At 41.6% G+C, this 15,742-nt stretch overlaps 1 protein-coding gene across 2 annotated transcripts in view; it reads left to right on the forward strand.

The window, feature by feature from the left end:
• Positions 1-15,742, forward strand: part of LOC132912772 (sodium/calcium exchanger 3) — a 129,417-nt gene that overhangs the window by 68,942 nt on the left and 44,733 nt on the right. For both annotated transcript variants that reach the window (XR_009659269.1, XM_060970490.1), the window contains exons 4-5: positions 5,000-5,191; positions 14,730-14,897. Coding sequence is in view for 1 of the 2 variants with exons in the window: in XM_060970490.1 (XP_060826473.1) it covers positions 5,000-5,191; positions 14,730-14,897 (360 nt within the window). In the remaining variant the exon portion in view is untranslated. The remainder of the gene's footprint in view (positions 1-4,999; positions 5,192-14,729; positions 14,898-15,742) is intronic.

A 15,742-nucleotide genomic window follows, 5' to 3' on the forward strand; every position in this document is an offset into this window, starting at 1 on the left:
TGCTATTTTTCCGAAATAAACGCGTCGCGACGCCTCTGCCCGTGAAACTCTGTGATCCACGAACGAGAAACAACCGCCTGCGAAAGGACGCTCGACTTTATGAAACGTCGAAAGGGCGGCGAAGCCAGCGATTCGTGAACGATCAAACGACCAATCGTTTTTACATGATAAACGTCGTACGGTGTTTGAAAACGGCTCTTTCATCGAGAAAACCTTATATAGCGTGGACAATGTTTTCTTATCTAATTCCAGTCTCTTTCCAAGTCAAGATCTTCTATCTTAAGCAAAGCCCTGTTCAAATCTGTAAATATAAATTCTTAATTGGAATACTATTCGTTAGATAAGGTAATATACATCGGACTATAGTTCTATACAGATAGAAGTCGGCAATCTTTGTCGGCGTTTTACAGTCAATGCTCCTTGCTTTAAAATGTCATTTTAAAGTTCACTGTAGCAGACTCTAATATCGCTTGTTGTTTAACTGTTCCAATTACCATATCATATCATACCCACGCGCTATCTATGGACGTTGCAAAGCGTCTGAAACGTGAACAACTGTAGGTGAAAAGAGTAAATACAATAGTATAAAGAAGTATAAATAAATATAATAACTGGGCGAGGTCAGTCTGCGTAGCGTCCCATGACATTTTCGCAATCAGAAAGCCGTTCTTTTTCCAAACGAAACAGCGAATCGAAGCAAGGGAAAGGCAAGAGCGAAGGCTCGTTGGTAATCAATATCGAAGCGGATAATTCCCGGTCGTGGCCGCCGCGACATCGAAAAACACTCGAGGACACACGAGGAAATTGAATCCCGAGCCGAAAACCCGAGATATCAGATTTGTCGAGGTTTTTACACGGTGCAGGCTTTCCGACGGGATAAGAAGCTTCTTCGAGGGAGCTTGTTCGGCGATGGTAACGCGAGAGCATGCTAAAAGCCGCCACGAATGGAATAATATTCCGCTCGGAAAACGCTGCGTCTTTCGTAGGCCACCAACGCGAGCGTGAGTCTGTGTGTGTGTTGGAAAGGTATTGGGAAAAAGTGGAAATTCCATGAAATCCCTAGCGGAAATAACTGACAAAGGCAGACCTGTCTATCAAAGCAGGCCTTGACACGGGCGAGACCTTCCGTGTTGAAAGTTTGTTGCACCGTTTTTCAATACCGCAAACTTTCTCCGACGGTTAACCTTTGAAATTAACGATATTCCTGATCACGGTAAAAGTTTATTTGTAAAAATAGTGAAACGTAACCGTCGATTAGAAACCCGACGCGTCCTTGCATAACCCGACTGACGCAGTAGCGATAAGGACCAGAGCTTTGGAAGTTTGTATCGTACGCGGAGAAGAGTAGAAAGTTTGTAATAAACGTAGAGATGCTGAGATCAATACTTTCGACATTGAAATTTTACTTCGCCGTAACGTAAGATCCTGGAGACTTTAATTTGCTGGACTTGTCTTTGTAACAACATGCGAAGAATCTATTCGTCAACCATAAACTATGTGACAGTTTTACGACAGAGAATGGAACACGTACAACGCCTGAGAAAATACCTCATGATGTCAGTCTTATACCGAAATTGGATGGAAGACATGGAATGTCATTTGCAAACGCGAAAGCACACAGAAATTGGTTTCATGGATTGGTTTTAAGACCTGTGCCGATCGCTTATGTTTTATTCTTCTTTATGAGAATTATAGACTCGTAAAATCTCCCCTTTCTTTTTCTGACACAATATGTAACGATATGACGATTAGATGGGAGTTTTCTAAGAAGAAATCCAGAGACATTTTAACTGGAAGAAGGCTGCGGACGACGTATAATCGATGTTGCCGCGCAAACGTCGACGTAACGCGACGCGTGTCATTAACCATCGCGTCACGGTGACAAGATGACAAGAAAAATATTGCCTTTTAAACAAAGGAAGACAGAGCAAGGATTGAATAACCGGCGGAACACGCGAGAATCCGAAGAATTTCATCTGAACTGAGAGGATATGCGATGTTCGAGAGATGAAAGTGGCGAGAAATTGAAGGCTCGTGACCCCGGCCACGTTCAACGGATGAAGAACGGATAAAACGGCGACGACAGGTCGAGCAATAGCGAGTCACACGCTTCAAAAAGGAACGTAACATCGATTCCCCTTCACGAGAATTATCCCGAGGGAGATCGCAAACTTCCTGTCGATACCTGTAAACCGCTTCCGTAACGAGCCAACGACCACTCTCTTTCTCCGATTTCTATTTCTTCAATTACTGAGAAATATTATTTCTTCAAGTCGTAACTAGACTACGGTTTTATTGCCTTTTTGAATTTTTATGCGTTTCTGATTAATTTCAAGATGCGAGAACCCGCAGGATACGAAGGTTTATAAAATATCCAAAGTAGAGTGTTCGTCGTAATTTAATTAAAAAATAAAATGAAGAAAAAGACAGATTACTATGCAGGTTCCGTTTCTTTGGTTATCTTCACGGGAATGTGAAATTGCGTAAAAATCCACAGCCTAGTCTAGTTATAGGAGTCAAAGAGGAAGACAAGGATCGAATTATTTGTATCAGATTGTCCGGAGAGTGTCTTTCTTTTACAGACACGTCTTTTACAACAACGCATCCTTATACAAACATGAAACCTAATCTGTCGAACGTTGTGATCTTTAGTTTGATAGAACAAAATGCATCATACGTAATTCGATAAAATAATATAAAACGGAAAATGTTGTGCGTCCATTATTTTCTTATAAAACGAAAGAAACTTTTCGGACGACCTAATACAAGTTTTTTAACTCGTTCGAGATTGCCGATTCAAACGCTGAATCGGATAATTTCGCTTTTCAGTGGCAGAGAACTCGATGGTTCTTAGCAGAGTTAGAAGCTATTATCAGCTATTAGTAGACTGCAAATGTTTATGCAAATTTACAATTTTATGCAATTTTCTGGGGCTATTAATTCATCGAAATACAAATTATAACTGCAGAGATCACTCAAAGATTGTGACAAAGACAGTTCTGGCCAAATACACTAGTCTCGAGTGTATTAAGACGAACAGCGAAGAATGGAAAAGCTTTTGTAGATATCGAATTAACAACTAATAATTAATTAATAATTAAGCAATTCAACGCGTTAAGAAATGAATAATCAGTTTCCTAGTTCGCGTGCTCTCCGTACTCCGAGATGCTTTGTACAATATTCCATCGAATATCCCCGGTCTTCGATCTCAAGAACTTCTATTTATGTGTACGATGTTGAAGAAGCTCTGAACAAGCATTCTGAAGCTACATCTGTCTGCTTGGATAAAAGCTTCTATGAAATCAAGAGAGCACGATTTAAAGGATAGGTCGAGCCTTTTATGGAAGCTCGCCGGAGTTTTCTGGAAAATGTCCAAGAAAAGCGTCTATAAAATCGCAACCTTATACGGCTTTTGTTTTCGTGTTTAACTTCGAACGATCCGATTATGTGTGTTATTAAATCTTACATTTCGTACGCAGAAACAAAAGCGATACATTTAGATACGATAATAATGCGTCAAACACAATACATGAAAAGTACATGAAACTTTTCATGAAAAAATACATTTAACCATAATCGTTGTCCCATTAATTTATTTTCTATCGACTGAAACTCGAAGCTATCGTTAAATTTCCTATCGAGAAATAAAACAAACACCAAAGTTACACTTCGTAAATTTTATCCGCGAAGAAGGAAACACACGACAAAAATCCTAACGTTTATTTCCAAAATATCTTCGTCCTCTAAGATTTCGGTAGAAAGAGAAACGCGTGACGTAACGCAACGGCGGGATCGATACGACGATCTTTCGAACCGTATGCATTCTGCATGCCGATGATAAATGCGTTCGCTCTCGCGCGATACGTGGTTGATGTACACACGCGTACGAGCCGCTCGTATTTCACGTCGCGGAGGAAATGAGTTCGGTTGCATCGGAGCTCGTATTGAATTAAGGGATGAATGGACGAGCCGAATGGTATGTCGAAGAGGCGGTGGAAAAAAAAAGAAGAATGGCACGAGACCCTTGGAATTCAATGGTCGCGCGGATTTTGTTCATCCGGTGGACGTAACACGCGGGAGGAACGAGCCGGAATATTTACAACGGTCGTAAAAAGTCAGCCGATAGAAGTAACTTACGATGATGTAGCCTCCACAGGTAAATTGCGGCAAATTCAGCAGTTACAAGGTATCGCTTAGGAAGACGTTGCTTACAGATTGGTACGTCAGATATTCTGCTAGTGATAAATTGCCCTGTTTCCATTCGAGCTTCCAGCTTTGCCTTAAGTTGCCTATCGATTTTGTTGGAAAACCATGTATTTTGCATATTCTCGAGCGTGCAACGTATCGAATCAAACGATATTTATTCATAGCAGACGCGTGGCCTCGTTCGGATACATTTTACTCGCTGTTAGAGCGTAGAAACGAAATAAAGCAAAAGTAAACGTTCAAAAAGAAAGGAATATACGCTGGCGTGATATATACAGCATAAAATCGGTGCGCTCGAGGACGAACTAACGTAGCTAGAGCAGCGTACTATGCCAGTGGCGGTACATATCGGTGGGATACTGCCACGTAAGTGATAACAGCCGGTATACGGTCAGACATTGGCGCGCGGAATTAGCATCGGAGTCTGGCGTGTTTTACACGGCTATGATTTATAAAACGAATCGCTCGTAAGGTCGTCTTTGTCTTCTGGTAATCAAGAAATTGATTTTCCTCGTGCTCTTAGCTGTCGTTTCTTGCCGTTCGATGTGTTCGCCATGAATAGAGAATGAAATTCGCTGTACAGCCCGCGTGAATTAACAAACGAGCAACGATCGCGTTTGAATTGAATTAACGTGGAAATCGAGACGAGTTCTTTTCTTTCTTTTTCTTTTCTATATCTTCCTTCGTCTTTTTTACGCGGCGCCTGCGTCTCGATCGTATAGCCGGCAGCGGCAGGAATTTCCCGGAACTGTTGATCGAACTACTTGAGCAGCGAGGTGCGATTTGTTTTCAGCCGAGGCAGGGATTGCAGTGGCAGCGGAAATGAAGCAGCCGGAGGAGCGTACTGCCGAAGAAAAAATGGCGTTGCTTGGGAAACCGAAACTGGGCGAGGTGTCCAGGGCGCAGATACGAATCAAAGAATCGAAGGAGTTCAAGAACACGGTGGATAAACTGGTGCAGAGAGCCAACGCTTCCATCCTGCTCGGTGAGTCGATACTTCTTCAGCTTGAAACTCTCCAAGACACTCCCTTGCAGCCCCTTGATCTTCACCAACGCGAACGAATTCAAACGCCCCTTTTTCCATCCTCTCACGCACATTCCTTCTAAGAGATTATTACATTTTTAACGTCGACATTCAGATCGCCTTTCCCTTGGTCGTCCCCAGGAACATTCCGCTTCGTAGTCGCCTGTATTTTTATTTCTACGTAACTTTGGAAATTATCTTCTTATTCTGGCGTTTTAAGGAGTCGGTAGGGTGGAATATTTACAAGCTCGATACTCGCCTGCCCAATTTTCTCCGCCTCTCGGTGCGAGATCTCTTCCTTGATCACCAAGCATTTTATGATTCCAGCCGTTTCTTGTCTCTTGTTCACCGCATTATCCGCCGCTCTGACTTCAAATTCTCCTTATTGCACCACTCGGGCGTATATTTTCTCGTGAATGAGCCTTGATTAAAGTAGGATAGGTTAAGAAACCGCTAACCTACCGCTCTTCCACTGAAAACGAACGAACAGAAGCGTGTTCCCAGACTACGTCTAATGAAAAATAATTCCAGAGCAAGAACATCTATTTTTATGCTTGTTTTTCCCCTCAGACATCGCGTAGTTTCCTCTTCCTTATGATCTTTCTTTCCCATTTCACTTCGTTCTTTCGAAACTTGCCATCTACCTTGAATTTATTTTATGCGCTACTTTAATTTACGCGATCGATGAAACAGAAGTTGGAAATCATTGCGAGTAATTATCTAGATACTCTATAGCTAATAGAAACCAATAATAACGTATGGGTTAATGATGGCGGGAGGAAAGAATCGCCAACACGGTCTCACAAGAAGATTCTTCCGTCAACAGAATCAAACTACCGTAACCAATTGAGTTATCCACATGGTCGACGAAAACGGCTTCTCTCTGATCCTAATATTTGCACAGGCTACCTAAACGGACAACCATACGAGACAGTAACCTCTCGTGTTTCTGATACTTTTATCTACCAATTAGATGAAACGTACGTCTGATATTTCAAGGATGTACGAAGGTACAAAAAGCACAAAATTCTCACAGACTTTAGACAGAGTTACGCTTAACACTAGGACTACCACACCAGTAAAATTAACTGGTTTTACAATTTTATTTTAAAATTCCTACTTCATGTTATATTTTTTTAATGACTTTCGCAACGATAACTAAAAGAATAATATAATGAATTTTATTTTGTTTTTTATGTATTCAAACTGAAAATAATTTCGTATCGAGGCTATTTATACCAATACCACTCAAAATGACTAGTACTTGTCAAAGTGTAAAAGGGTCCTGCAATCTGTTTATCGGACCACAATTAACCAATTTTCTCGTTTTGTACAACTTCCCACACGTTTTTTTAATTTTTACCGCGTATCATTCAATGTGACCGTTGTAGTGGTCACCACTTCTAAGAAAACTCTACATCTGGTCTTTTAATTTTCTCAAGCACTGAAGCCATCGACAGCGTATAGACAAAAGACTGGGACGAAGGCAGATTATAAACAGTAGACAGGCGACGATGGCTTCAGGGTTTTCAGTCATAGGGTAACACTGCTAGCGTGCGGATCTGGACCAGCTCAATTATATTCCATTTTGTATTTACACTTCTCTATTAATATATATTTTCTACCTTAGAATTTATCCTCGCGTTCCTTTGTTTACACATCTAATAACCTCAAGAATGACGATATCAGTTATCAGGAAAATTCCAGATCGATCGCTGGATGCTAACACTAGAAACATCACACCACTCAAAACGACTGGCCTTACAATTTTATAAATTTGTCAACCCTCGTTTAGGAATCTCCAGATGGATTAATAATATCAAAAATATACTACATAACATGGAATTCTCTCTGTAAGAAAGTAATAAATCAATAAATATAAAAATATTTTATTATTACGTATTTTTTAAAGACCAGTAATGACTGGTTTTAGTGGAAATAGCTTCGTGTTAACTATCGGTAGTTCTTGTGTTAATTAGATACACGCTTTTATTTCGGCCCCTGATCTTCGCAGATGAAATTTTCAGTGATCGCTATCGATCAACGGAGGTTGGATCATTGTCACGAACGTGGAACGTTTCGTTTAATAGCGACATAGCGAGAGTTCGACTAAGGCACGTTGAAAAAATAAAACGGTAACAAGTTTGCGTAATCCAGAAAGTTTGGTAGGAAGCTTATACGAGAGCTTACCTGGCAAAATAATAAAAGTGAAATATCTGCGTGTGTATCAGAATTAAGCCGGTCTTCGTCAATCGAGAATTACTGAATAAGCGTATTTTCAATCTGTTCTTATTCGATATTAATCCGTGTAGTTCGTCGTAGACTGATCCATTTATTTAATTTGATTTCTCTTCCACCCCCTTTCATCCCCTTTCCTTTCTATTATTTATTAATTTTTGTTTTTTTATTTGGATCTATTTTACAATTAATTCTCATTGAGAATTATATGTAAATTATTCTGACGTTGTACTATGTCGCGTTTAATAAATGTTTATCGTGCGTTGGATTCTAGTTGAATCTAGTGCTTAAATCTAAAGGGTAATGTCTTTTTAGCCTGCAAATCTGATCCGTCGTGTCAAGTAATTGAGTAACTAGTGGGTTTTTGTGTTTGTTAACTCTTATGTTATATCTATTACTGAATTTGGATATTTCTTCTTTGACTGTGGGTATCTTGAGGCCGCGATATTTATTAATTATTAATTCATAGCTATCGATATTGCAACGTTATTCTTCTGTAAACAGATTTATACTCGTACCCAGGAATGAAAGGAAAAAGAAACGAGGAAATTCTCCGATACCCCAACGAAGTTAAAATACGCAGAAAGAGAGAAGGGGAGTTAAAACCGAGAGTACTGCGTGCGGAAACACGCGTACGCGCACTGAATCAACCTTCGTGAACCTTCTTGAAGTTGTATCGCGCCTACGGAAACGAAATTCGAACGGGAACAGTGAAGTTTCCCAGAGCGCATAGCTGGAGTTTAGCGATTCTATGCAACAGAGAATTCGTTTTATATGCGTTCGTAGTTGCGCTATGGTAAACCTTCTCAACTATCTCGATCCCGCAACTTTAATTATTGTCTAGACGCGCTACAACACGAAGTCGATGGTAGACGTTGGAAAAAAATGGTGCAAGTTGCTGGCATCGTTTCACCTATTTCCCTATTGATATTAGATTCGAGATCGCTGCCCCGTTATATTGTGTTTCAAACTTGTATCGTCGAGCGTAACAGAGAAATACAGAAAGATAGAGAGAAAGAGAGAGGAGGGTCGAGTTGGCGCAAAGTCCGGTGAATCCGGTGGCGGCTAAAGTTGAGAGGAACTACGGGTGGGTTGGTAAATCGGCACGGTTCTATTGCACGGCGACTCCTTTTGTTCGACGGGCCGTTTTGCATTTCACGTTTTGCCCTGCCTTTCGCGAGAGGAAATCGCCAGGGACACGCCTTCTTCGCGCCTCGATAAAGCGTTTCCCTTCGACGGGGTTCGTTTCCTCGTCGTTTTCACGTTTTCGTCTGGAGAGATGGAGGAACGTCCTCTCACGACCTATCCGACAGAATCCGCCAGGGCGGAGCGGAACAGAGGGGAGAAACGAAACAAAGAGAACCGGCGAAATTAATGGATTCGGGGTGGATGAGAAGTCGAAGTCCTTTGAACAAGTCGTTGACAAAGAAAGAGAGAAATACCGTTAGCGTTTAGACGCGTCAGACCGATTGATTTATTGGCGGGCAATGTGTCTGTCGAGCCGGAGGACATCTTCGTTAATCGAGCACAGCCGACAGTCTGGTCTAATTCCGTGAGTGGAATTGTTTTCGAGCGTGGCATAGCTGTTCCAGACGATTCCCAATGGTAACGGAGAATCGATGAACATCCGCGCCAACTGCAGAAAATATTCCGGTTACGCTGTTAAACCGGAGACGAAAGAATTTTAATTTCAAACGAAGCCCCGTTGAATTAAATCGAGGGTAAGTTGCGTCAAAGAATTCACTCCGGTAATAAAAGGAAATGGAAACAGGGGCGAGAGAGAAAATTAACCCGTGAACCTTTTCCGCGTACGCTTAATTTGTTATGGTCGTTAACGTTCAAACAAATTTACCGGTATTATGAGCCCGTCGTTGCTCCCATATTCTCCGATGTTTATATAATCATGCGGCGTTTGCTTGATGCCATTACACCGGCTGAATGAAATTAAACCGAGACATGAATGAAATTTAAATGTAACATCGTTCGGATTCGGCTACCGATTAAAATTGTTTGCTTTTAATCTGCAACCTTTTCCCAAAGTTGACGTATGAAAAAAAAGAAAAAATATAAAAATGGGAATAGAAGCTGCCGATGAAAATTTTCATCGCATAAATCTCCAGAGAGCAACCGTCGTGTACCGTGCGAACGAAACGTGCATCGAGAAAAGAATCCCCTTTCCGACGAGCTCGTTACGCGACCACCGGCTCCGACATACGTAACAAATTCGATTACGCGTTCGTAATTGAAGAACGACGCTTGTACCGGGTCGAGTACAAGGTCTGCGGAACGCGTGTTTCCAGGGACCAACCGATTCTACGGTAGAATAAGCCAGTCGATGACGGACTCGCCTATTCGCTGTTGCATGGATCGTTGCGACGTATTTCGCTCTTGTGAATCGATCGCCTGATATTGCGACTAAAATTTGCCAATTCTAGCGATTCCTTCCATATTCTTCTCGCCCTTGTTTCAAATAATAATTTTATGAAACTCAAAGAAACCGAGGTTAGACCAAAGAGTCAAGTTCTTCTAGCTCGATTACACGTTGAATTTCTGGTAAATTAGATCGAAACTGTTTGTACATTTTCAATGGGACAGAATTTGGCAAATTTACGATTTCGCTAGTGAAATCATCCAGTAAAGAGGATCAGAGGAAATAAACGAACTTTCCTCCTGACAATTCGGATCGAAGATGCACGCGAGTGTAGGGCAGCGACCACGCGACGACAACTTCCACTGCTTTGCTGCTTTAAATGTAAATGTTGGTAGTGCGCGAAGGCGTTTACTCGCTGGAATCTGTTTCACTGCGATCTCAAGCAGCAGCTCGCAGGATTGCTCGCTCAATGAAGCTTCTCTGGAAATCGCGTTACCGCGATTCCGCCAGTTTGCCGAATGTGTCGTTATTCATCCGACAAACGTAGAACGCAAACCGAAGAATTATTTCATCGCGTTTCGGTCCATGTTAAACTTTTCCAACAAACTGCAGCTATTCCGCGCCTCTATCGAAATTCAGATTAACGTAACAGAGAGAAAGCAAAAATGCTGGAACGCGAAACATAGGTGGGAAATAGGTGGAAAAAGTTGAGGCATGTGTTCGTCATTTGCTAGCAGCTGTCGATAAAACGCCACGTTTCCGCTACGTTGGAATGCGCACGCGATTTTCATAAACAATTGAATTACCCGGCAGCAAAAACCTTGACAAACACCGTGTTTCGCGAAACGAACAAAATCTATTTTCCAGTTGAATAAATTTGATTTCCTTTCTACGTACATTACAGTCCGGACGCTTGTAAATTATTGCAAATATATGAAATATACAACGAACGAATGAAATCCGACTTCTTGGCCAAATTTTCGCCTCTTCCCTTTCTCTCGCAAAACCATATACATGTCGATAAAAATAATTAGTTGGCAATTTCCTTGAAAATTAATTAATTCACTGTCACTGCCATGGACATGTTTCGGAAGGGTCTCCATAAATTGGTCATCGTTCGTTGTTCTTTCTGCGAATTTCTTGAATGGCCATTTAGGCCAGCAATTTTTATTCGACCGAACGGAGAAGAAAAAGATGAAAGGCAAAGAGAGAGAAAGATGAAAGGTCTGTCCCGAAGAATTCGCACCCTTTGTGCGCGCACCCTCGACTGCCCTCGGCGAGGTTAATTTTAGCTCGAAAATACGAAGCGTCAGTCTGTTATCTAAACGCGTTCGATCCCACTCGTTTTCTACTCGACGATCATTGAGCTGCTCTGTTCCTTTTTCCCCCGATCAAGTTGGTTAAATCGGCAGATTTCTATCGTAATTGCTCGAAGCAATCGGCATTGAAACGTTGAAGAAACTAAAGGTACATTGATTCGGAGATATTAATCTGCTCGCTGGAATTGCTGTGAACGTGAGTCTTTTGACGATCACGTATTTGTTCCGGTCTCGTTGTTTCCTTCCGCCTAGAAAATAAAAGAGATCTTTAAAGCGTGTATCGTACGAGGGGAACGAAATTGTTTAGCCAGGTTGGTGGTTGGTTTAATCCAACGCGGAGTATGGCAACGACGACCAAGCAGGGATTCTCTTCGAGTAACTCCACCTTTCGAAAGGATGAATATTTCACGCGGAACGAATCATTAATTCTTTTCAGGGAGAGAGGGAGAGAAAATTGACGCACGCTCGCGTTCCTGCAAGGAACGTCGACCATATTTGCTACAACGAATCCTGCGAGACCTGTTCTTCCGATCGCCAACCTTTAACGCTTCTAACATTGGCTAAGGTGTCGTTTTCTTGCCTCGTTTCTCCTGTCTAATTCGACGTTACTTAATTCTTCTTCTTTTCTATTCTTCTTTTTACGTTCTTTCTCATCTCTCTATCCTTCCATTCGTTTTTCCATTTTACGATCACGTTCGTTCCACGAAGATTTCAAGCTGATACGATCGTGATATCGGACGCTTGTTTCATCGCATTTTGAATATAAATGAGAAATTTGGAATCGCACGCCAACAACATCTTATTGATCTATTCACGGAGCGTATAACGCAACGTCTCGCGAGGCGTGTCCCGTGAATAGATAAATAAATAAGCAAATTGTGCGAAGAAACGCGTAACCGTTTCGCGAAATCGCAATAACAGCAAGGAACGACGACGGATTAATGAAACTTTTACGACAACGCTGGCGTAGATCGGTCGTAAAATTGTGAAAGTTTCGTTAGACGTTCTCGAACTGTGCTGGACGCCAGCGTATCCTTTGGGAATAAACGTGCGACTGTTTAGCTGCATATCGGGCAAAGTGAAAACGTAAATATGGAGAAACGTACGAGAGTTGTATAATTTTGTCTGAAATTTCCTCAAGGCAACACAGGCTCGCGGAGGCATTGGAAAATTTGCGAACAAGTATTATCATATACCTGTACTTCAGGTGGTTATTCATGCCAGTACTAATCTTTCACGAAACATACGTTTACATTATGTACAAATTTGTATGGAACTTGTATATACAGGGTGTGGCCGAATAATACGTAAGATTAAAAAAAAGAATAAGAACAAAATATGCAATAAAATATCTTCATTTGAGGCTCTGATTACGAGCAAAATCGAGTTTAAAAATTTATCAAGCGTCAATAGCATGTTATTGTATAAAGTCATCCGAAAAGTTTCTTCCCTTTTATAATAAAATAATGGATGCACATTTTCCGTTTTATCGAATATGATCCATAAAGATCGCAACGTTCGACAGATTAGGTTTCGTGTTTGTATAAAGCTGCATCGTTGTAAAAGACGCGTCTGTAAAAGAAAGACACTTTTCGGACAACCTAATAGAAGCGAAAGTAAAAAATATGAAATAAAATTGTCCGTTCAAGGCTTCATTTTCGAGAAAATAAAACTTGAACGTTAAGAATCGATCTGGTACTTGTATGCGTATGATAGACTTTCAAACTTATTTCAATGATGTTCAAGCATACTTGACAAATCTTCAAACCCGATTTTCTCGAAAATTAAACCTTAAATCAAAGAATTTTATTCTCTACGTTTCTTATTTTTTCATAAGCAATCGCCCCGTGCCCCCTTGTACATGTTATTCGACCGCACCCTGTATATCTTCTATATATATTCTCAGATTCGCTCCAAGTTTTACCAATACAACCAAATGACAGTCATATCTCGTTGAACTTCCAATGCAGTTTTGGAATGTTTTACACGACACATACTACATGGACGTACAAATCTTGCACGGTAACCGTTCGCATAATTTCGCGAGCCAGTGTAGCTAATCTCTATTTTGTAATCGCTCGCCTGGATAGATAACTTCTTGGAGGTTGCATGCTGGTCGTTTCAGCCCCGAGGCTGATACCGAGAATAATTGATCGAGGCGGGACGCGTTAGCCTTTAAACAACCTTCGACAAGAAAAATTCCGTTCGGACCAGGTAGCGTGTGCCGCCAGCCTTTGTAAGACTAAGTGGGAATTATCGGCGGGGAAGATCGATCGGACGCGATACACGTCCTCGCAGCAACGTTCTTTGGCGGAAAGCACCTCGCTAGATGCTGATTTATGGCGTTGTAATAAATTGCGATAACCAACGCTCGCCAATTACCTGGAATGGACAAACGGGCAAACACGTAAATTATACAGGGGAAAGGAGGAAAGTCCAAATGGAAGAATCCACGTCCGAAACATCGGTTTCGCGTTTTGTTCTTCACGCTGCAATTCCTCCGCGAAGTGCGCGCCACCGGTGTATGCGTTGATTTATCGCTCGGCGAAATAAAAAGTTTCCCGATGGGAACTTTGAATTCGAGACGAAGGAAAAAGCTTGGAAAGTTCATCGACAGGCGCCAAATTCTTTTCTTGGAGCGGCGGTTCGATGCGATCCTGGACGAATAAGAAAGAATTCGAGAATTAGAAAGGGAATTCCTGGGAAATAATTTGCGAATGTTGGATCGCAACGGTGTAGGAATGTTACGCGTTACGAATAGGGTGGTTTGACGTAATTGCAGAATCCGAGGACAGGCGAGGGAATTCGCAGAAGTAGAAAGCACACCCTACGCACCATGAAAACTATTTATTTCGCCATGGAGATGCCGCGACCCTGCGATACATTCTTGTTGAATTTCCAGAAAGGGAAAGACACATTGCCAGCAAATTCCATAAATTCTAATTTATCTCACCCTGTTTACGTTTTTCATCTTGCAAAGCTCCCGTAAAAAAATACCATAACTCAACAGCTATGCCGGATTGCAACGCGTTGTTAATAAATTTTCGTTAGGATCTGCAGAGAAGGAAAAACACTGAACAAATTTCTACAAATGTTCCTCTATGGTATTCACGTTCTTCGTGTTATTGGGGTATTTTTTACAAAATACCGTAACTCGGTAGCGTTGAATTACGATACCTGCAAACAGATCAGAGTCTGAACTAATCCCAAGTCTTCCTCGCAACTATCCACATTTCTCATTTTCCAGATCACCACTCGATCACCATAGGTGCTCGACAAAATGAATTTACGCAATACAACATAAACAAGAATACACAAAGGCTCCGCTCCCCAGCGGCTTAAATCCAAAAACACAAGAATGAAAAACACAAAAAACTGTAAAAACTACGACACATAATATAGCATGGCTACGTCGCACCGTCGCGTATCGATACCTTTGCCTAACACACCTTATGCTAATTTATAGTTTAAGTGAATTACATTCAACGTATAAAAACAAATCTTGGCATAAATAAACACACACAAAAAAAAATGAATTTGCTCGTAATAATCGCTAAATACGTATCCTCAGGAACAAGCTCGTGGAAGGAACAGTTCACGGAGGCGTTGACGGTGAGCGGCGGCGACGAGGACGAGGGCGAAGGTGCTGGTGAACCAATCTCACCGTCCTCCTTGGATTATCTGATGCACGGCTTGACGTTATTGTGGAAGGTGTTGTTCGCGTTCGTCCCACCAACTGGTAAGTTGTGCGATATCGAGCTATACTCGAAAGAATGGACGCTCCTCTGGCGGGAAAAAGGGTGGAAATGGGATAGGGCGGTTTCCTGCGGTATTGCTGCATCTGGCACGCGTAAGTTATGCTTGTCGACAGCCAAGCGAGATCCACTTATACTCGGTCGAGTACGAGGCACGTGCTGAAATATTTTTGGTATCCCCGCGACACGAGTTTCTCCGCTTTGTAAATTAAAAATCGCAGATGGTGGCCTTGTTTATGAGTGAATTAAATCTGACGAAGGCCGTGCCATACGATTCCAAGGATACGGAACGAATTTTCTTTCACAGATGGAGAATTCTTGCAGAAAATTATTAAGTGGACTAAAAACGAAAAATAAATACTTTGGATATCGTATTAATATGTGTCAGAACATATCAGCTGGATACAGCGATTATTCCCTTTCATGGCTGTTAATTATTTATCATCGCAACTTGACAGTGTATTTCCTATATTTCGAGCAAACCGCGTTCCTTAAGATTTTGCACGCACAACGCGTATTCTTGTCACGTGCAACCGACGTTCCAGTTCTTACTTCGGATCTATTCGCTCGTCATCCGCAAAATTACCTACAGTACGTCGTTATCGGCAAGAAAGGTAGGCAGGTGTTCAAACCGATAGAACGATTGGAAAGTCACGAGGATTTCTATCTGACAGTTCGCTGTCAAGTTACACATTTGCTGCATAAAAATGATCTGACAATCGGCTTGAAATACTTTGACGAGCGATCTCGATAACCTCGAGGACAGTTTCTGTCCATCTTTCATTGTCCCGCGGAAGAATCGCACAGATTCTGCCGCAGGCAAACGGTA

Source organism: Bombus pascuorum, chromosome 12, assembly GCF_905332965.1.
Source record: "Bombus pascuorum chromosome 12, iyBomPasc1.1, whole genome shotgun sequence".
In the NCBI taxonomy this organism is placed as follows: Eukaryota; Metazoa; Arthropoda; class Insecta; order Hymenoptera; family Apidae; genus Bombus; species Bombus pascuorum.